This window comes from Myxocyprinus asiaticus, chromosome 31, assembly GCF_019703515.2.
Source record: "Myxocyprinus asiaticus isolate MX2 ecotype Aquarium Trade chromosome 31, UBuf_Myxa_2, whole genome shotgun sequence".
Taxonomy (NCBI): Eukaryota; Metazoa; Chordata; class Actinopteri; order Cypriniformes; family Catostomidae; genus Myxocyprinus; species Myxocyprinus asiaticus.
In genome coordinates this window covers 35,771,135-35,792,327 of record NC_059374.1, presented here as the reverse complement: position 1 = coordinate 35,792,327, position 21,193 = coordinate 35,771,135, and the positions used below count along the sequence as shown (strand labels likewise).

General features: G+C 36.2%; 1 protein-coding gene across 1 annotated transcript in view; it reads left to right on the top strand.

The window, feature by feature from the left end:
• Window positions 1-786: 786 nt before the first annotated feature.
• The window catches only part of LOC127422172 (collagen alpha-4(IV) chain-like), a 46,027-nt gene continuing 25,620 nt past the window's right edge, over window positions 787-21,193 (top strand). Inside the window, exons 1-14 of the mRNA XM_051665509.1 lie at window positions 787-825; window positions 13,553-13,687; window positions 13,791-13,835; window positions 14,080-14,196; window positions 16,093-16,161; window positions 17,051-17,086; window positions 17,210-17,272; window positions 17,939-17,974; window positions 18,298-18,339; window positions 18,497-18,577; window positions 19,132-19,194; window positions 19,766-19,819; window positions 19,963-20,023; window positions 20,700-20,804. Of these exons, the coding sequence (XP_051521469.1) occupies window positions 787-825; window positions 13,553-13,687; window positions 13,791-13,835; window positions 14,080-14,196; window positions 16,093-16,161; window positions 17,051-17,086; window positions 17,210-17,272; window positions 17,939-17,974; window positions 18,298-18,339; window positions 18,497-18,577; window positions 19,132-19,194; window positions 19,766-19,819; window positions 19,963-20,023; window positions 20,700-20,804 (946 nt within the window). The remainder of the gene's footprint in view (window positions 826-13,552; window positions 13,688-13,790; window positions 13,836-14,079; window positions 14,197-16,092; window positions 16,162-17,050; window positions 17,087-17,209; window positions 17,273-17,938; window positions 17,975-18,297; window positions 18,340-18,496; window positions 18,578-19,131; window positions 19,195-19,765; window positions 19,820-19,962; window positions 20,024-20,699; window positions 20,805-21,193) is intronic.

Sequence of the window (21,193 nt, the reverse complement as noted above, 5' to 3'; positions counted from 1 at the left end):
ATTTTAATAAAGTATAATTAGACTTATTTTGGTCATGAATGACTCTGTGCTTCATCAATGGTTTAAAGATGTACTCAAAACACATAAAATATGTTCATTTGTTGCCAGTTGGTTAGTTACTAGTTACTGAATGAATTGTTACTAGTTACTGAATGAATTGTTACTAGTTACTGAATGAATTAAGCCAAAAAGAACAAATCGGAAATAATCTTTTAAACGGATTCAAAGACTTTAGTCACGTGCTAATGACAGACAGAGAAACACCTCTGGAGTTAATTCACTCCACTAAATAAAGACTTTTAATTACTAATATGACATTTATTGTAATAAAAGGATTTTGCAGTGTTTGATATAACTTTAGAAGTTGCGAAATTGATTCATGTTCTATCGTTTTTGTTCATAAATGCAGAACAAACAAAGGAATGATTAGGACAGATGAAACATGTTGCCAATAATTAGACAATCACAATAATATATAGTTTGTCTATGGCTATGGTTCTTCAAGCAGTTTTGATTATTTTTTTAATTTGATATGCCTTTATTATAAAAAATGACAATATTCTGAATTAATATAAGCTGGCTAGCTTGAATGATGTAAACACATTTGAAATAAAACAAAACACTATTCAGCAAAAGAGTGGAATACATAAAATGTGCAAATATAGTGCCATTTTGGACTCAGCCCGCCTAAGATTGAAGTCCTAGAATCACCCCTGTCAATCAGTAATGCTCTCTGGATGTGAATCATTTTGCATGTTTATGTTTGCAGAATTTGGGTTTGTTGACATGTCTAATTCAGTGCGTAAGTTGAAGGTATGGGCACAGGTAAGCTCCATGTTCCGGCCGAAATGTCCACAGAGTGGCGCAAAAAGCGAGTTGTTTTTAGTTGTAAATGACCTAATAGAGTCAACAGGTATGCATATTTTATTAACAACAGGAATGCGTATATATCAGTGGAGTAAAATTTAATTTTAGATGGAAAATTCATCCTCCGAATCACGCTACTTATTGATTAGGTGAATACAATTACTTCCTGCATCCCAATTTGGCTACTTATACTCTGCACTAAAAGTATGCACTTCACTGGTGATGGGCAAAATACATACTTTTGAGTGTGTAGAAAAAGAGTATGCAAAAATTGGGAAATACTAACGCATCATCATATTGCATCTTGATACCACAGAATCCTTAAGTGTCATATACTGTTTGTGTTTAGGACGGGGTAAAAACATATATTTTTTCTGATACATCGCAATCTCGATATTGATTCTTAAATCCCAAGAACGATCTTTTAATCTATGTGGAAACCATTTATAATGCGAGTAAATCACTTGCATATGCAGAAAAAAGAAACATTTAATTCTAATTACACATATCACAGATGCACAAAGAAACCATGCAACCCCACTCACGTTAATTTGCGCTCACTGGCTGATTGCGGTAGTCTTAAAGAGACAGTACCGATTTAGCACGTGTTTAACATATCAATGCAAACAGTACAAATTATGCATGTAAAGAGTAAACATGTATAAAAAAAATAAAAATTATATATATATATATATATATATATAACAAACAGAAAAAAGAAAACGTGCACATTAACCCCGTGCACGGCAGCGCCAACTGGCGTCCATCCCGCTAAACTCAAACAGTCCATGTGAGAGCCCCCACGACAACTTTGCCGTCAGATTGCTCAAGTCTGGTGTTTCTAATCAAATTTTGTGAGACAGAATTACACAACAGAAGATAATCTCTAAAACAAACTCCAGCCAATAGGTGGAATAAACACAAAGAACGTGTAGATTCATCCACATAATTGTTCCAAAGGTGTGTTCCTCCACAAAACAAGCTCCAGCCGCTAGCGGAAGCAGCACAAAAAAAAAGAAAAAAGGTCAGTTTCCTCGGGCAGTCAAATGAATGTTCAGTGAGCCGGCCCATTCGACTGCTACATGAGTGCAACAAATGACCCAATCACTCCAATGTCCTGCAAGAAATACTCCACAAAACAAACTCCAACCAATAGGAGACATAAATACAAAGAACGTGCAGATTCATCCACAACACTGTCCCGAAGGAATGCTACTACACAAAACAACTCCAGCCGCTAGGCGGAACCAGCACAAAAAGAAATAAAAAAGGCGCTCAGTTTCCTCGGACGGTCAAGTGAATTTTCAGTGAGTTGGAACACTTGGCTGCAACGTGAGTACCACAAAATAACTTACTCGGTCCACTGACTTTATGAAGGACATCGCTTGCTGGGGACATGTAAATATTTTGCGGCCATCCTTAGCATCTATTCTCAATTTGGCCGGGAACATCAGTGCAAAAGTGACCTTCCGTTGATGTAAGAGTATCTTGCATTCCTTGAATCGATCACATTTCTCTCTTGTCGAATTCGCAAAGTCTGGGAACAAGAAAATGCTGTGGTTCTTCCATGAAAGCCTTCCTATAGTCCTCGCCTTGCACAACACGAGATCTTTATCGGATGATCTCAGAAATTGGCCAGAATTGATCGGGGCTTGTCTCCCTCAGCGGATCGCTGAGCCGGAACCCTGTGAGCATACTCGATTTCCAGCTTATGGCCTGTTATGTCGAGCAGACTCAGGAAGAGCCCGTCCAGGAATTCGTTCTCAGGAATTCCAACAATTCGGACATTATTCCACCAGTTACGATTCTCCAAGTCCTCCATCTTCTCCCAGATGTGCTCCAAATCCACCTTGGTCACTAGCGGATTAGCAGCTAATTCCTTCTCTGATGACTCCAGATAATCGATCCGTTTCTCGACATCCCCCACTCTTGTAACCACCTCAGTGAATTTCATCTCCATGGCAGTGATCGATCTACGTATTACAGCAAGATCCTCCAAGTCAGCAATGACCTTCGTCAGCATTGCCGACACGTTCAACAGTTCTCAACGAATTTCCTTCACTTCTCCGAATCAGCTCCCGGGCTTATGGCCTGCTGTTCAGGGGCGTCAGCTTGAGCACATAAGTTTCTTTTATTGTCTCCAGAGACCGAGGACTTTGAATTTTTTTGACATATTGTCTTCCTAGAACAGTTATGGAACAAAGTGTATCGAATCTCACCGGTTTATGACATAAAAAGTATTAAAACTAGCAAAGTGCGCAGAGATCACCGTTCACACGTCCGAACCTCGCATGGCATCACGTGACTTTTTGAGTTGATTTTCAACGATAAATTATAAACCTTTAAAGACAGACCTACCTTGAGCTCTGGGGTTGTTCATTGATGGTATATGCTTCCATTGAAGCCATTCATCTGCGTTATTTCAACTTCATTGTTTAAAAATCGTGGTTTGAGAGCGGAACTCATGGTAAACAACTACATTGCCCATGATCCATCAAAGAAGTTTTCACCTTTCAGAGAACTGTGGCCAACCAAGCACATGAAACATGACTCGCCCACTCGCATGAAGCACTGTGAATGAAATAATCAAGTCGGTGTCTCTTCACCCTTAAACTACCTATATATTTGTAAATATCAAAATATTTTGCAATAAACGTAAAATATATTGTTTCTATACTTAACAACCTAAAATCAGTTGTTTTTTATTCAATGACATAATTCGCAGTGCTTAATGGGTAGTCCGTGCCCTCGTGAAAGGTACGGACTACCCATTAAGCATTGCAAATGTTAAGTACACAGTCTTGTACCTTTCCCTTTTTGTCTGATTTCCAAATACTTTTTTGCCTCAAAACAAAGTTTGTGATGTTGTGATTTACCTCTGAGCTGGTTGGTTTGGTTTATGGCTTACAACTCTATGAAGGATTTTGAAGAGTCTATGGAAGAAATTAATGGGGAAAATACTTCCGGAACCAAGATGGCTGAATAAGTGGGTGGGCACTGTTGCACTCCATTAGCCAAAAACATGCATGGAAAAGTATTGTAACGATGCTGGAAACAGGCAGACGAAGAGACGATGGTGAAGTGATGAACCCAAGTGCAGTTTATTTCCAAACGTGAGATCCAAAAACCCTGACTACTAACGTGAACAAAACAAAACATGAACATGAACATGAACATGAACATGAACATGAACATGAACATGAACATGAACGACTTGACTTTGACTTTGACTTTGACTTTGACTTTGACGATACAACAAAGTTACATACACAATACCTAACACTAGACAATGGCAAACATGAGGGCTTAAATACAAGGACATGGGTAACAGGTAAACAAGACAACCAATCACAAAACTAAACTATAAACAAGATAACAAGACTAAATGAACTTAAACCAATGAAAAGACAAGACTAATAACAAAGTAATCAAACAATGAACCAATGAAAACAAGACACATGAACAGGGGAAACACATGACAAGATCACATGAGGGAACAGGAAATCACATGACATGACAGGAACAGGAACTAAACTTGAAAATAAAAGACATGAAAACAAGAACAAAACACATAAACATGACAAGTGTATCATCCAGACATCTTTGGTATACTATTTTCAACTAATTATGATTTGAGACACACTTCTTATGTATGTTTATTTCACATACAGGGTTAATATGGTTGTGTGAGTAAATGTAAGAAGAAAAATTATGAGAAAGAGAGTTCAAAAATAATTAAAGGCAGAGGGCATGTATGGATTTGTGTGTTTGTGTGGCAGAGAGTGAACCAAGAGAGAGTGAATGTGTGTCCTCGCAGAAGGTCCTAAGTTTAAAATAATAATAATAGTCTTTAGCAAAAGAGTGACACATTTATGGGCTGCCTTGTAAAGACCATCAGCCCAATTACAGTTAGGAGTACAGTTACAAGAGTTTGCACAGCTGCTTAGAGACCATTCTAGAAGAAATATTGGAAATATTTGTCATAACTCTCCTTTTTTTAATGGAACAGACTTCAATGAAAAAAAAACTCAATATGTGCTCATGCTCTTTATTTGCATTCACACTCACAAAAACACACCAGTCCGTTTTGTCGTTGGTCAGACAGATAACACCTCCATCTATGTAATGAAAGTGCACTGAAGGACAGAAGCTATTCCAGAAATCCCTGGAATGGAGTGGGACTTGTAAATTAACAAAAACAAAAATTCACTTTCCATGCTTAAACTCCCCACTCACACATCAGTATACTGGTCAGTATAAACACACATAATAGCAGCAACACATTTATATATACAATAAAATGAATACATTTAAACTCCCTGTCCCTCAATAATTATAAAGAGCTCCCTGTTGTGATCTGTCCCCTACAAAGCGGTACAGTGGTGATATAGGAGATAAGATAATATCATGTTACTGAATAATTACCATATTTATATATGTGTCATGGTATTTACATGGTACTCCAAAGAATGCCATAGTACATGTTCAAAAGACCATGGTATTACCATGGTACCATGTTCAGAAATCCTGATAATATCATGGTACTTTTCTGACAGTGGTTGAATGACATTATAAGTCCAAATTAACAGAATTTAACATTTTTGCATTTACATTTATGGTCTTTGCAGACACTTTCTTACCAAAGCAACATTACAGGGAAATACCACAACAGGCAGTCATGAGAACAGCTAATCCAAACATCTCACAACCTCACAGGCTCTGTTCGGAATACCAAACTTCTCTTGCTAATTCTGTAGCGTAAAAAGTATGTTTGCTGTGCACAGTATGCAAATTCTCTATATGCAATACCTTACTGACCTACAATGCAGTGACCCTCCTGACCTCAGTAAGCAATGACCTACAGCGGGGGGTTTCAAAGTTTTTGATGGCAAGAACCTCCAAATATGATGATGATAAAGGAAAAGAAAAACGGAGCGATATAAATAAATAAATAAATATATATATATATATATATATATATATATATATATATATATATATATATATATATATATATATATATATATTTTTTTTTTTTTTTTTTTTTTAATTTATTTATTTATTTCTGAAATTTTCTGCTGACCCCATAGCACTCTCTTACGACCCCCTGGGGATCCCAGGAACCCAGTTTAAAAAACCCTGACCTACAGTACTATATTTTCTACAATGCAATGCACTCAATTTGACCTTCCATTTCCAGTGTGATCATGGCATACAGATATTTATCAAGGCATATTATGTGTTGTGTTTTTTTGAAGAGCGATAGAGAGAGTGTGTGTGTGTGTGTGTGTGTGTGTGAGAGAGAGAGAGAGTGTGTGTGAGAGTGTGTGTGTGTGTGTGTGTGGGCGGATTGGGTGGTTTACGAGGACATTTTTTTAGGTTACAAACTGGTAATTACAAGGGTATTATGCTATAAATGTGGTTTATGAGGACATTTCTAGTGTACATACTAAACGATGTTTTGTTGAAAATTAGAAAATGCAGAAAGTTTTTTGTGAGGGTTAGGTTTAGAGGTAGGGTTAGGAGATAGAATCTATAGTTTGCATAGTATAAAAATCATTATGTCTATGGAGAGTCCTCATAAGCATAGCCGCACCAACATCACCTACATTGTGGGGCTCAGCCAGCGGTCCCCACAAGGGAAATGGCTTATTAAACATACTAAATTATGTTTTTTTGAAAATGTAAAAATGCAAAAAGTTTTCTGTGAGGGTTAGGTTTAGGGGTAGGGTTAGGGTTAGGGGATAGAAATTATTGTTAGATCTGTATAAAATCCATAAAATGCATGGAAGTCTGTGGAGAGTCCCCACAATGATATAAAAACAAGTTAAGATTAATCATTTTAACTGCTTGTCCACTGGTTTAGTAATTTAAAGGAATAGTTCACCCAAAAATGAAAATTCTCTCATCATTTATTCACCCTCATGCCATCCCAAATGTGTATGACTTTCTTTCTTAAGCAGATTTTTAGAAGAATTTCTCGGCTCTTTTGGTCCATACAATGTAAGTTAATAGGTGCCAAAATTTAAAAGCTCCAAAAATCATATAGGTCAGCATAAAAGTAATCCATATGACTCCAGTGGTTAAATCAGTGTCTTCAGAAATTTTTACTACAAATTTTCCCTGCTCAGTGTCCACTTCAACTTTCACATTCTTCTTCTTGTGTTTTTGGTGATTCACATTCTTCTTGCATACGCCCCCTACTGGGCAGGGAGAAGAATTTCTAACAAAAATGGACTAAAATATTGATCCGTTTCTCACCCACACCTATCAAATCGCTTCTGAAGATATGGATTTAACTACTGGAGTCATATGGATTACTGTTATGCTGCCATTATGTGCTTTTTGGAGCATCAACATTTTGCACACAATCACTTGCATTGTATGGACCTAAAGAGCTGAAATATTCTTCTAAAAATCTTAATTTGAGTTCTGCAGAAGAAAGAAAGTCATACACATCTGAGATGGTATGAGGGTGAGTAAATTATTTCATTTTTGCATGAACTAACCCTTTAAGTTTGTTGTATGCCCATTTTCTTGTTTTAAATTGGATTTTAAAAATTTCAGAAATTGTTACCTGAATTTAGTCTTTTGGCAAATCAAGTATCAAGGTGTGCAGTTGTCTGATAATTGGCAAATACAACAACTTCATGTAAACCAAGTTAAACTGGTCATCCCCTTTTCTGCTTCATTTGGTTTGTTTGGTCTTTCCACTTGCATTTAATAAACAGGGCTGCTGAAGTTAACACATTACTGTAAAAGAGGAATCTAAAGCATTATAACATAAGCAATGCACTTCATTTTGAAAGAAGAACAATTATATTTTGAGGCAAATTTCTGTAAATTACAAATCATAATGGCACCATTTTTGGCAGGCAAACCAGCAATTTCAGCAGGGAGCCGATGGGCCTAACGATCCTAGGAACTTAGGATCTTCCCCAGCTGCCCCATTACCAATAAACATCTGGAAGCCATTCTTAAAAATCTAGAGTGCAACTTCATGTCTCCACGGTCTCCATATTGTTTAAGTGCATCATTAAATGTGTGTTTGAGAGGTGCATCTCATTCAACTTGGTAAATAATGATTGTAAATATTTGTGTAGCTGTATTGGTGTTTCTTTCTGGCCAGTTAAAAGGGAATCTACAGGAGGAGTAATCATGATTCTCCAAGTCACTTGAAGGATGTCCCAAATTGGATGACAGAAGTGTTGGAGTTAGAGTATAGTCTGGTGTTTATATTATATATCCAGGGGATGGGGGATGTAAAAATATTTATATTATATGTATAGCATATATTTATATTGTATAAATATAATTCATATAATATATATTTGTATTATATTTATATTTATACCATGATTATTGGAAACAAGTAAATGCTTCATGCTGCAACCCCCCAAATGTTCAAGCCAAATCTACACCCTTGGTGTGAAGTCTTTGTGGTCTAGCTCGGTGTCATGTGCATTGGTCTAGCAGAAGTCTTAAGCAGGAGATTATTGAAGGGGTTTATGGACATTTGCATGGACCGTGGAATTTTGCATGAAGTGGCTTATGGGGTCTTGTAAAACCAGGTATTATTCCAATCCATTCAGACCCCATGTGTTCATAGAATAAATGTATTGTGTATTATTGTGTAAATGTATTGTGTTAACAGGATCGCAGAAAATATCATTTTAAAGTTTTATTAATATGAGCTAATATAAAGCAGTATTTTTTTGCCTCTGGATCTGATCCTTTTCCAAAGCTAAATAATGGAAACTGATATAAGCCTGAATGGCATGTGAATAGAAAAATGTTTCAATGATTGATTGCATAAAGTCAAGTCACAATGTTTCATTTGACCCACAATCTGTACTTAAATACTCAGAGCAGTAAGGTCACTAAGAAATGTGTAATTGCACACCTCTCCTTAATAATTTGAGTCATCCTTCATGTTCATAGCATAAACGGTGCAGGACAAGTTATATGCCTAATACTTAGGTTGAGGGGTTTCATCTGCAAATTAAAGACAAGAGGTCACTAGATCTTAATATGTAGTACTTTACTCTTCACTCCCTATAGCTAAAGACATCCTACATATAATCAAATGTACAAATGCACATACCAATGGGAAGTTTAACATTTTTTGAAGTGGGTTATGAATTCCTGTGTTTGGTGTATTGATCTTTAAATGAGTATTACATGTGAATACATGTCCATGTGTTTTAATAGGCTTGTGTGTGTGGACAGCTGTATTTTGCTGTGCTAGCCCTAATCATAAAGCAGAGGTGTATGAATGTGTGTGTGAGAGTGTGTGTGTTGCTGGGGGAATCCAGTGGGTCTTTAGTAATTATAAAAGTCAGTTCTTTCACAGAAAGACTGTGAACAACCACAATATACACTGATTTCCTCTGTCACAACCACTGCTGCTTAACACATTCTCTCTCTCTCTCTCTCTCTCTCTCTCTCTCTCTCTCTCTCTCTCTCTCTCTCTCTCTCTCTCTCTCTCTTCTTTTGCATCACAAAATCAATCAGAATATCAGCCTGTTTGTTTCTGTTCTTTGTTGAATGTAAAACTTTTGTCCAAAGCTTAAAAGAAAACAAACCAATTGAATCTGAGCATGAGTTCTGATCTGGCCTGGATCTTGGTCTTCTTGGTCTCAGCATATGTATGATCCAAAATTAATACTTAATTTAAAATGCAAAATTAATTTAAAACTTACTGGCCAAAGTTACTGGCCCAGTTTGTATTATTGTCATAACTTCATGTGGAAATTACTGCTGTTAGTAGTCTGTACAATTGTTTAAAAAAATAGCTAACTAATTCCTTTTTCAAAGGAGAAAAATATATTTTTGATAAGGTAATACAATATACAGTTTCATGGCAGATATGATAACTACTAAGTCATGCGATTATCTAATCAGCCAATCGTGTGGCAGCAGTGCAATGCATAATATCATGTAGATACGGGTCAGGAGCTTCAGTTAATGTTTAAATTAACCATCAGAATGGGGAAAAAATGTAATCTCAGTGATTTCGACCATGGCATGATTGTTGGTGTCAGACAAGCTGGTTTGAGTATTTCTGTAACTGCTGATCTCCTGGGATTTTCACGTGCAACAGTCTCTTGAGTTTACTCAGAATGGTACCAAATAAAAATTAACATCATGTGAGAGGCAGTTCTGTGGACGGAAACGCCTTGTTGATAAAAGAGGTCAAAAGAGAATGACCAGATTGGTTCGAGCTGACAGAAAGGCTACGGTAACTCAGATAACCACTCTGTACAATTGTAGTGAGCAGAACAGCATCTCAGAATGCACAACATGTCGAACCTTGAGGCGGATGAGCTACAACTGCAGAAGACCAAGTTGGTCACTTTTTTAAGACCAAAGTGCTCAGTGAGTGTATATCATCCATATGTACAGAGAGATCTTTGAGTGCTTTTTTATTCACGTTCTTACACTGATTGTGCTTAATAAGCAGACAACGAAATTATCGGGGTAATGTCTTAAACGTTAAAGTAAAAAAGTGATCAGCACATGTACATTTTTGCCCATTACCCCACATTTGTGTTGCATGTTAACACCTTTATCAGCATTCTTACCGGCATATACAATGTGCGCAAATGTTGTGCACATGCCTGTGGACGTTTTGACATCAAAAGCAGAGAATAATCTGATGATTTCAAATCTCATGTAAATTAATTTTTTTAAGTTGTCAGATTTTTGATTTAGGATTTTGGTCATTATCAGCATCTTGCTGTGCATATAAATGCACTCATAGTTTTACATTTTTCAAAATCCTAAAGTTTGCTGTTTATTTCCAGGTTTACTTTAGAGTTTCAGTGTAGTCTCAGGCTTTTGGACCTTGTACATTAGCATACAGTATGTGGGCCATGAGCAACCCTTACTTTATATTTATTTTTTTCTCTATTGTGTAAATGTATGAGCAGCACACACACACAAGCCTTTTTGCATTTTTACATTTTCAAAAAAATATCGTTTACTATGTTTAATAAGCCAATTCCCTCATGGGGACCACTGGCTGGTCCCCACAAGGTAGGTTTTCTCGGGTTTTACTATCCTTGTGGGGACATTTGCTCCTCACAATGTAGTATAAACATGGTTACACACACACACACAAAAACATGGTTTAGTGTTTAGTTTTTTACTCATTTACCTGTGCTGTCAGTGCATTGGTATTGTGTCTGATCAAAGTCAAGTCCTGTGGCATTCAGTTCAAAGGGGTCACAAAACTTGCCGTACATGACGTATACATGTGTGTGTGTTGGCATTAAAGGAGGAGGAAATGTTTAGCTTTGTCTGCTCAAGATAGTGACCCATGTCTCGTGTGTGTGTGTGTGTGTGTGTGTGTGTGTGTGTGTATTTGAGAGAGAGAGAGAGAGAGAGAGAGAGAGAGAGAGAGAGAGAGAGAGAGAGAGAGAGAGAGAGAGAGAGAGAGAGAGAGAATAGTTTTTGGTATTTTAATTAAAAGAGTTCTGGAAGTGGAAATGTCACATAACAGCTGTGGGACGAACCTGCAATTAGTTTAATCTTCCTCCCAGTCAGAGGGGTTATATAGCGGTGTGTGTTCAAGCAGAGGATGTGTGTTTATGTGTGTACATTTTAAGGCTGCTTTCAGTCAAATTTTAGACATGTTTGCCACTGTACATTTTTGTCCCTAAGTATTTTGTATGTGTTTATAAATACTGCTAAATCCCTGAGCTCCACCCCAGTTCCCATCTCTATCTGTGTGTTTACATGTCTGTGTGCCCCACTGTTCCCGTCAGTGTGTGTTGTTTCAGTTAAAGCTCTTTTTTGTAGTCGGTCATTCATGAAATTCACTAATTCATTCTCACGCAGAAATCCTCACTATTTTATTTGTAGTAACAGCTCTTCTAGCAGGCTATGTCACGCACCCTCCTTTTTCATAAATCTTTTGTAAATCATTTTTATACACGTTTTTTATTTTTCCAATCTGATGAATTGCCGATCAGATAAATATATATATATATGTAAGGCAATTTGCATGCTTACAATAAATACAATTATATATAATTCTTTTACTATCTTAAACTGGCATTTTCGCAGTTATTTACTTTGGCTATGTTTTGAATAGCATACTACCATACTGCAGTTACATTTTCTGCAGTATACTGTTCACAGGGCACAGTATGCAACAATTCTGTATACATGAAAAACCAGAATGTCCAACTATATTTCCCAAAATGTGAAGTATAGAGCAGAGCACAATGCGTAGAATACTGTATGCCACAATGCAACACGCTTGACGTGACCTTCCATTTCCATTGTGAAGTATGAACAAGAAGTAATGCCCACTGTGATTTATTTTTTTTTTTTTATTTTTTTTTTTGAATGGAACAGTTTCACTTGTAATTGGATTCAAATTGCAAAATAACTGTTTTTATTTTTGATATGATGACTGGAAGCCACACAGAATAAAATACATTAAAATTTTTAGGCGGTATTTAGTGTAAACTGCACAGTAAGCAGTGGGGCAGTAAGCAAGTATTCCATTCTGAACATACGGTAGCTTAAAGGAATATTCTGGGATAAATACAAGTTTAGCTCAATCGACAGCATTTATGGCATAATGTTGATTACCACAAAAATGAATTTGGTCTTATCCCTCCTTTTCTTTAAAAAAAAAAAAAAGTCTGGGTTCAAGTGAGGCACTTACAATGTAAGTGAATGGGGGCCAATCTGTAAATGTTAAAATACTCATTATTTCATAGTATAGCCATAAGACATTAACAATAACTATTTTAACAGGACTGTAGTGCAATAAAGTTATAGCCAATTTTAAAACTTTGTTGCAATGATGATATAATGTCAACAAACCCTAAAATAACTGTAAAAAAAAAAAAAAAATGACGATTTAAACAACTTTACAGCTCAAATATTACACAAGTTTCAACAGGAGAATTAATATAGGTGCTTTTATTAAATTATTAACTGCACATGTGTGCCTTTAAACCCTCCAAAAATATGCCCCATTCACTTCCATTGTAAGTACTTCACTGTAACCTCAATTTTTGCTTTTTTAAAAAGGAGGGATGAGTCAACATAATTTTTTGTTGCAATCAACATTATGCCACAAATGCTGTCGATTGAGCTTAACTTGTTTTGAACCTGAAATATTCCTTTAAATGCACTTCTCTGCACTGACCGATCACACTCCAGCACCAATTACATCTTGACAAATCAGCATGATCAGTGCACTCAACACCACTGACCAATCACACTCAAGTAGCTACAATGAGCTTTTGAGCTATAATAGCCTGTATGCCCACCAAACTCTATCATCTAGTTGCACACAGTAGCATGCATGGAGTGTTTGTGAAGTTGTGTCACACCCTTGTGGTGATTTTGGAAAACTACATTCCAAAAAGGCTCTGATTATTATAGGCACAACCTTGGAATGTACTCAAACATGAGGACAAACCCCAGTTAGGAAAATGTTGAATAATTATGAATTTTAATAGCAAATTGTTGCATTTTTATATCTGTAACAAGGAAAATATCAATATTTGTAATTATAATATGCAATTGAACATCCTGCCTGTTTATTGCCCCATGTGCTCCTGCTGAGTCTTGGTTTTCCCAACAGGTTTGGGTAATTACACAAGCAATATCAACTGTCACTTATTCAGTTAATTAAATATCTTTCTCTTTTGTTTTCTAGGGACCTCCTGGTCCATTAGGTCGGCAGGGCCCCCAGGGGCCCCAAGGTATACCTGGCACCCCAGGACTTCCTGGCGAGAAGGGTCAACGAGGAGCCATAGGATACCCTGGGGTGTCTGGCCAGAAAGGAGATCAGGTATATACCAACAAACCCAAACATACACATGCTCACACACAAAGCTCATGCAACTCAGTCTAATCAAACTCATCTTTATTTTGTTGCACTCTTTTTTTAATAGGGCGTCAAAGGATCTAGAGGCCATGCAGGATTAGATGGAGTGCCAGTAAGTGACTGTACTCTGCTGTTTATAGCTACTATGCATTGAAATGCAGTCTGTACTCTATATAATAGCTAAACATGTAGTAAATCAATACATACATTACCTACTGATACTTTTTATAATTATTTTAGAATAATAGTAAAGTCATCAAAACTTTTAAATAAAAGGCAAGTTGAAGTATGGAAAGTATGGAGTGACAAATTAAAATGACCTTATCCTTTTCTTATCTTTTATTACTTCTCTCCAGGGTCATCCGGGGCCGGGTGGTGCTCCTGGATTTCCAGGGAAGGACGGTTGTAATGGAACCAGAGGAGATCGTGGGCTGGATGGTGAGCTAGGGCTACCCGGCCTCCCAGGACCTGTGGTATGACTCCATACGTTTGGCAACCCCATGTGAAACTTTCTTAAAGTCAACATGAAATGGCATTTGCAACCCATTTTACTTCCGCAGTCAGATTTATTTTAGAATGAAACATGACATTTAACAAGAAAAAGTCATTTTAGAGGCATAGCAAGTTATTACATTTTGATCAAAGACAAGCATTTTTTTAAATTTATTTATTTTTTTGAATAAAATGCACAGATGAATCTTGCACAATAAAACATGGTACCATTATTAACCCTTACATATTCGGGTCTTTAGAGACCCGGCACTTATATCTATCAAAAAATCAATGTACAAAATGCCCAGATAGTGTCACATTTTCAAAATATTTTCAAGACAATTAGAAAATAATAAAATAAAATATATGATTTATGTAGTGACGTGCTTTTCCGGAGTGGGATGCTCTCATAACGGCAGAGCTCAAAACAACACAGGAACACTTCAAAATAAAAGCTCCGCCAAAATAAAAGCTCAATTTAAATAAAAAAAGTATGACAGAAATTTAATATTTACTGGTATACTACTACTAAAACAACTAATAATAATAAATTAATAGTAATTGTATAATATTTAAGCAATATCTTACATCTGTGATGCTCTGTAGTGCAGAACTTTATTTGATAAAAAATAACTCCAATGTATTTTAGATTGTGCTGTGAAGTTCTGAATTAAAGCACTTTATTTGATAAAAATAGTACAATATCATGTTGAAAATTAAATGTTTATACTTTCATTTGATTAAAGTTTTTAATGAATTAATTTATTTAAACACCATTTTGATGAAAATTTTAAATAAACTGTTGAAATGCATTTCAGAAAAAAAAAAAAAGAAAGAAAAAAAACAGGTATTGGACTCTGTATCGGTTAGTACTAAAAAAAAGTTATGGTATTCATACTCGGTCTCAAAACAATGGTATCGGGACATTCCGAAACAAATCACGACAAATCTAGTACAGGATTCATTGTGTTCACACTGAAATTTCATTAGATGCAACTGGCTGTCAAACACATATTTAGCTATACATAACACATAACACAAATATATTTTCTCAGGCACTTACTGAGTCTGAGTATTGATGAACAACTTACATTATTTCAGTAGTCCACCCAAATGACAAAAGTCATATCAGACTGTTCAAGTGTTACACTTGCTATAGTTTACTTCCATGTTGTTTCTTCATCAAATATCAGTGTGAAATGTAAATCAAGTCAATCACTGTAACAACAGTGCCACCTTGAGTAAGAAATAACAAGTATAATCTGTATGTGTAAATGCATATTGGATACTGATATTTTACCATTGTTGATAATTCATTGTTGCACCGAAAATCAACGTGATATAGTGTTTATTTGTATGAAAATAGTACTAATTACTCTTGTTATAAACAAAGAAATAGATATCCTGTGACAGTAAACTTAAATAGATATGAAATAATAATAAAAAATAGAATTTATGGAAGTGCGAAAAACCTCGGGTCTCTAAAGACCCTATACACTAAAGGTACTTAAACCATTATAAACATATTACATTTTTGTGTTACACTATTTATAAGAGATAGATTGAGGTATACTAAAGAGGTCTGGGCACAACTCCAAAAATGGATGCGGTACATGGGTGGAATGAGGTCCCAGGTCTCTAAAGATCCGAGGTATGCATTTAAGGGTTAAGGATGTAAACAGGGTCAACTTTGTTCTGAGCAGTCATTCCCCTTTTGTCCACTGAAATTGGTCATTTTATGTTTTCTATGTTAATATCATGCAGTGGTAACCAAATCAACCAAACAACAGATCCACACTAAATGATTTACTAAATCCACTTCAGCAAATCAGCACTGCATGTTGACTTCTGTTTTTTGTTTTGTTTTGTTTTTTCAGGGACTACCTGGGATAAAAGGAGCCAAAGGAGACCCATCTAATAGAATTGTTTTCATCCTTGGAAAACCTGTACGTATAATGCCATAAATTGATGATTTACTATTTTCAGTACTAATTTTGTTAAACTAGTATTAAAAGGCTGCAGTTTTATGGTTATACAGACATTACAATCATTTTCGGATCCGATTTGAGATTCGGCTGCGTTTAATTATTTCAACTCATGCGACTGGTCCGTATGTGACCACCCGACCGGAAGTAATGTATTCATGCAAAACTATCAGCGTGAAGTGAGAAATATCAATGGATTTTGACCTAAACGTTATACTAAACACCTGTATTCTGGACAATTATGAACGTAGAAGTTAGAAATGATTGTTTACGTTGCAAATATATCACAAAAAGCTTTTTTTTATTACAGTAAATGTGTGATTAAATGTGTAAACGTGCAAAACCTATATATTTAAAGTCACAACTATTAATTTATGCTTGCTATATGCTGATTTATGGTTGTTGTTGCTGTTAATTATCATAATATTAACTATAAAAACAGTAATAATGATAAATATTACTATTAATAATAAATACTGAGTGAATATTAATCCTGAATTTTTTGGAATTCATTCATCTGCTCAACAAAATCCCACACAGTAATGTTATTCTGAGGTAAACATTTGGTAGCTTCTCTTAGTGAATAAAATTAATCGCAGGCAAAATGACAGTTCAGCACGACTGCAACTGGGGGAGAAATACGACAGTCGTATGTGAATGTTGGAGACAGTGAAAAGGCAGCTTAAGTCAGAACAGTCTGAAGGTCTGTACCAAGTTTGGTAGATGTAGCTTGAAAGCTCTTGGAGGAGTTAGTTGTCTAGTTGATACTTTTGCAGTCGTTTTATTGTATCCATGTATGTTTATCTTTTTATACCTAATAAATCTTTACATTTGCTGCCATCATTCGCAGGGTGTCGATGGACTTCCAGGAATTTGTGGCCCACGAGTATGTACAAAATAGCACAAAACAGTACAAAAGTATGAGGTATGATGTAGTACTTTTGTGTAATCTTTAGTTATGCATTTAGGTTTGTTCTGTTTCTGTGTGTTTTTTTTTATATGTACAAAGGGACCTAATGGGGTCTTTGGCCCTTGCGGTCCACCAGGACAAGTGGGACCTGTAGGATTTATGGTAAGAAAAGTATTTTCTTTTTAAATGTTTGTATGTAAAAGTTAAAATGTAAGATAAGTCTAAAAACTAATGTAAGATAAGTCTTTTCTCTTTAGAGGTCTCAACCGGTTAATTAATATTCTGTCATCATTTACTCACCATCTTGTTATTCCAAACCAATTTGATGTTCTCCATGGAACACAAGAGGACATATAAGGCAGAATGTTAGCTCCAGCCACCATTAGCTTTCATTGCATCCCCCCCCCCTATACAATGAAAGTGAATGATGATGGAAGCTCCGCTCATTCATCTCAATTTGTGTACTGTAGAGTAAATAAAGTCATATACAAGTCATATATATACACATATATATATAAATGAACTGGCCATATATTGTGTGAAACATGAGTTACTTGATATTAACTTCTTGTACAAAACAACAGTACTCTTGCTCATGTGATAGCATACAATCAGAAAATTGTCCCATATATATATAAACTTAAGATGAACTACTTTGTCTCATTTCAATTTCTAACGTTTCATGTTTCTTGTTTTTAATTGGCTTCTTCATAATTTCTCTCTCTCTCTCTCTCTCTCTCTCTCTCTCTCTCTCTCTCTCTCTCTCTCTCTCTCTCTCTCTCTCTCTCTCTCTCTCTCTCTCTCTCTCTCTCTATCTCTCTCTCTTAGGGCCTACCAGGATCAGCTGGTCCAAGAGGCCCACCGGTATGTTCTCCTGGTTCAAAACTCTTCATCCGAACACATGGTCACACTCAAAAAATATACAGATTTCTTGAATGGGATCAGCTCTGATTTTATTTCAAAACCTGAAGAACTTTATCTGAGGGGCCCTGCACTTGCAGTTATCTAAACTGCCTGTAGGGTGCAGTATTAACAAGTCATTATTTGTCTCCAAGTCTGAATGATGCCTTGTACTTCCCAAAGAGAACTTCTGTTTTTCACTGACTGTCATTTATGAATTATGTGGAACCAATTTTTATTATTCGAAAATGTGTTGTTTTATGATGTTTTGCTCTGTTTTCTATTAGGGAGATCCAGGAAGATCATTGCCTGGACCGAAAGGAGAAGAGGTAAATAAAACACGTGATCGGTAGGACTGATTTTATATATGTGTGTATATACTATATGTATATATATATATATATATATATAGTATGTATATATATGTGTAGTATGCAGTCATGAATGTGGGTTTAACAGGGTGCTCTTGATTCTGTGTCTTTTTAGGGGGAGCAGGGTCCTCAGGGGGAACCAGGACCTTTTGAATATGTGGAGCCCAAACCAGAAGACTACGTCAAAGGATATAAGGTAAAATCGTTCACTGGAATAATCTGCAGTTGACAGTGTTGTGTAGTTACATGCCAGCTGAAGCTTTACAAGTGCCTGTTGGATGCAGGCCCACTTTGTCTCAGCTCTCAAGAAAGGCTCAATTTGGGGGATTAATGTTGTTAATTTGAAAACGATTATGAATGTTTCCATATTTAAAAAGTTTGCATTTTTTTACTTGGACTATGGACTCGTTGGCGAGTTTTGCAAGGATGTTGGGTTGCTTATCAGGAGGAGATATATAATTAGGAATATAAGGATGAACTAATAATAATAATACTTGTAAAGATAATAATGATTTTAGGATGAATAACCTGTCTGTCAAATCGGAATGATGCTGTCTTCTTACTCATAAACTTTGTTTGTAGGGGGATAAAGGGCAAAAGGGAATTTGTGGAGTATCTGGCCCAGATGTGAGTATTTGTGTGTCTTCATTAGATTTTATATAACTGCAAGACTTACTGTGAGATGTGTTTGTTCATTCTCATCAGTGTTGTTGTATATTAGTTTACCTGTTTATACTTATTTTTCCTCAGGGTCCTGATGGGTGTCAAGCAGAAAAAGGAGAGAAAGGAATTATTGGTTTCCCTGGACCTAGAGTAAGACTATTCAACAGTTTATATATCAGCTGATCCACTTCAAATCAACTAATACACCAGTTCAATCGATTATGAAATTCTGAGCCAACCAATCATAACACTCCAAACCAAGAATCATAACATCCTATATCAACCAATAGTTAAGACCTAAATCAACAACTCAAAACACTTAAAAAATCCAATCAAATCACACCAACCCAAACAATCATCAATACTCAAACAATGCTCCAGATATAATATAACTGAAATTAGTATCAGTCTTTTGCATCAAGTGCCTTTCCTGTTAAATATCCAGATTGTGCAAGTTTGTGTGAATTCTAGTAAATTCTAGAAAATTGTAGTTGGTATAAATGTTTATTTATTTATTTATTTATTTATTTTTTAACATTACCATAGGGGCCGTTTGGTTCTCCAGGCAGAATGGGCTTTCGAGGACCTAAGGTAAACTTTAGTTCAAAAGTGTGTGTGGGTTGTTGACACATAATATGGACATAAACGTTTTCAACGTTAAGATTTTTTAAGTGTGTTGAATTTGCTGTTTGTGACTTTTTTTCGTTTTCTGTTTGTACAGGGGGGACTTGGGGAAAATGGTCTCCCTGGTCTTTTTGGCAACACAGGACCAAAGGTTAGAAAGAAATTCTGACAAAACTTTTATGCTGCATTGCAAATGTTGCATAGTTGCATTGTGTAATAGAAAGTGATAAGGTAAGTGATATCTATACCTGCAAGTGTATTATCAGTCTGACTGCTGGTTTGAATGTGTGACAGGGCTACACAGGAGACCCCGGACCTATAGGAAAGCGGGAGTACTATTACCAAAATGTGACAGGTAATTGTGTAATAGTTGGTTAATGCTGTTCTCCATGAACATTGTCACTTTATGGTTTGCTTGAATTCATTATACAATCCAGAACACTGAATTCCATAAAGAGTTCCATATAGGTTGGGCTCTGTTTGGGTAATTTAATTTAATTTAATTTAATTTACCCACTTTATATACAGTTAATACAGCAGTTGATACAATGTACTTATTATGTACATACATGTTGTTGCATTGTACTTACATTTAAAGTGCCTGCACTTAATAACATCTATAGATACACTGTTAACCTTACCCCTAACCCTAAACCTAAACCTAACCCTGCCCTATCCCTTACCCTAAACCCTACACCCTAACCTTACCCCTAAACCTACCCGTAGCTCAACCTCAGGAACAGCAAATGTGTATCTTGTGAGAATTTTGCAGGACAACATATAGTTACACAATAAGCACACTGTATTGTATGCATTTTAATGTTTGTAGTTAAAGACAGCTAATATAAGGTGGGACCAATTTGATTTGATTTAATTCAGAGAAAATAAAATAAAAGATGTGATTTGAGTTTGGGGTCAGGTTTTGTCTTAAGATTTGGCAGTGCTGATTGGTTTAGTTCAGTTACAGGGTCTTGTTTACAGACTGGGTTCTGCCCGTGTAGACCTCTAATTTGGTATGCATTTTTATGTAGGACTGCCTGGAGATCCAGGGCTCCTTGGTGCAACTGGACCACCTGGTTACAGAGGAATGATGGGTATTCCTGGACCCCCTGGTGATCAAGGACCATCAATAATAGGTGTGGGTCTGTGCATGTGTGAATGATAAACTATGAACTTTATATATATATATATATATATATATCACCGATCAGCCACAACATTAAAACTACCTGCCTAATATTGTGTAGGTCCCCCTCGTGCCGCCAAAACAGCGCCAACCCACATCTCAGAATAGCATTCTGAGATGCTATACTTCTCACCACAATTGTACAGAGCAGTTATCCGAGTTACCATAGACTTTGTCAGTTCGAATCAGTCTGGCCATTCTCTGTTAACAGCAGTTACAGAAATACTCAAACCAGCCCGTCTGGCACCAACAATCATCCATGCGATTATCTACTCAGTCAATCGTGTGTCAGCAGTGCAGTGTATAAAATCATGCAGATACGGGTCAGGAGCTTCAGTT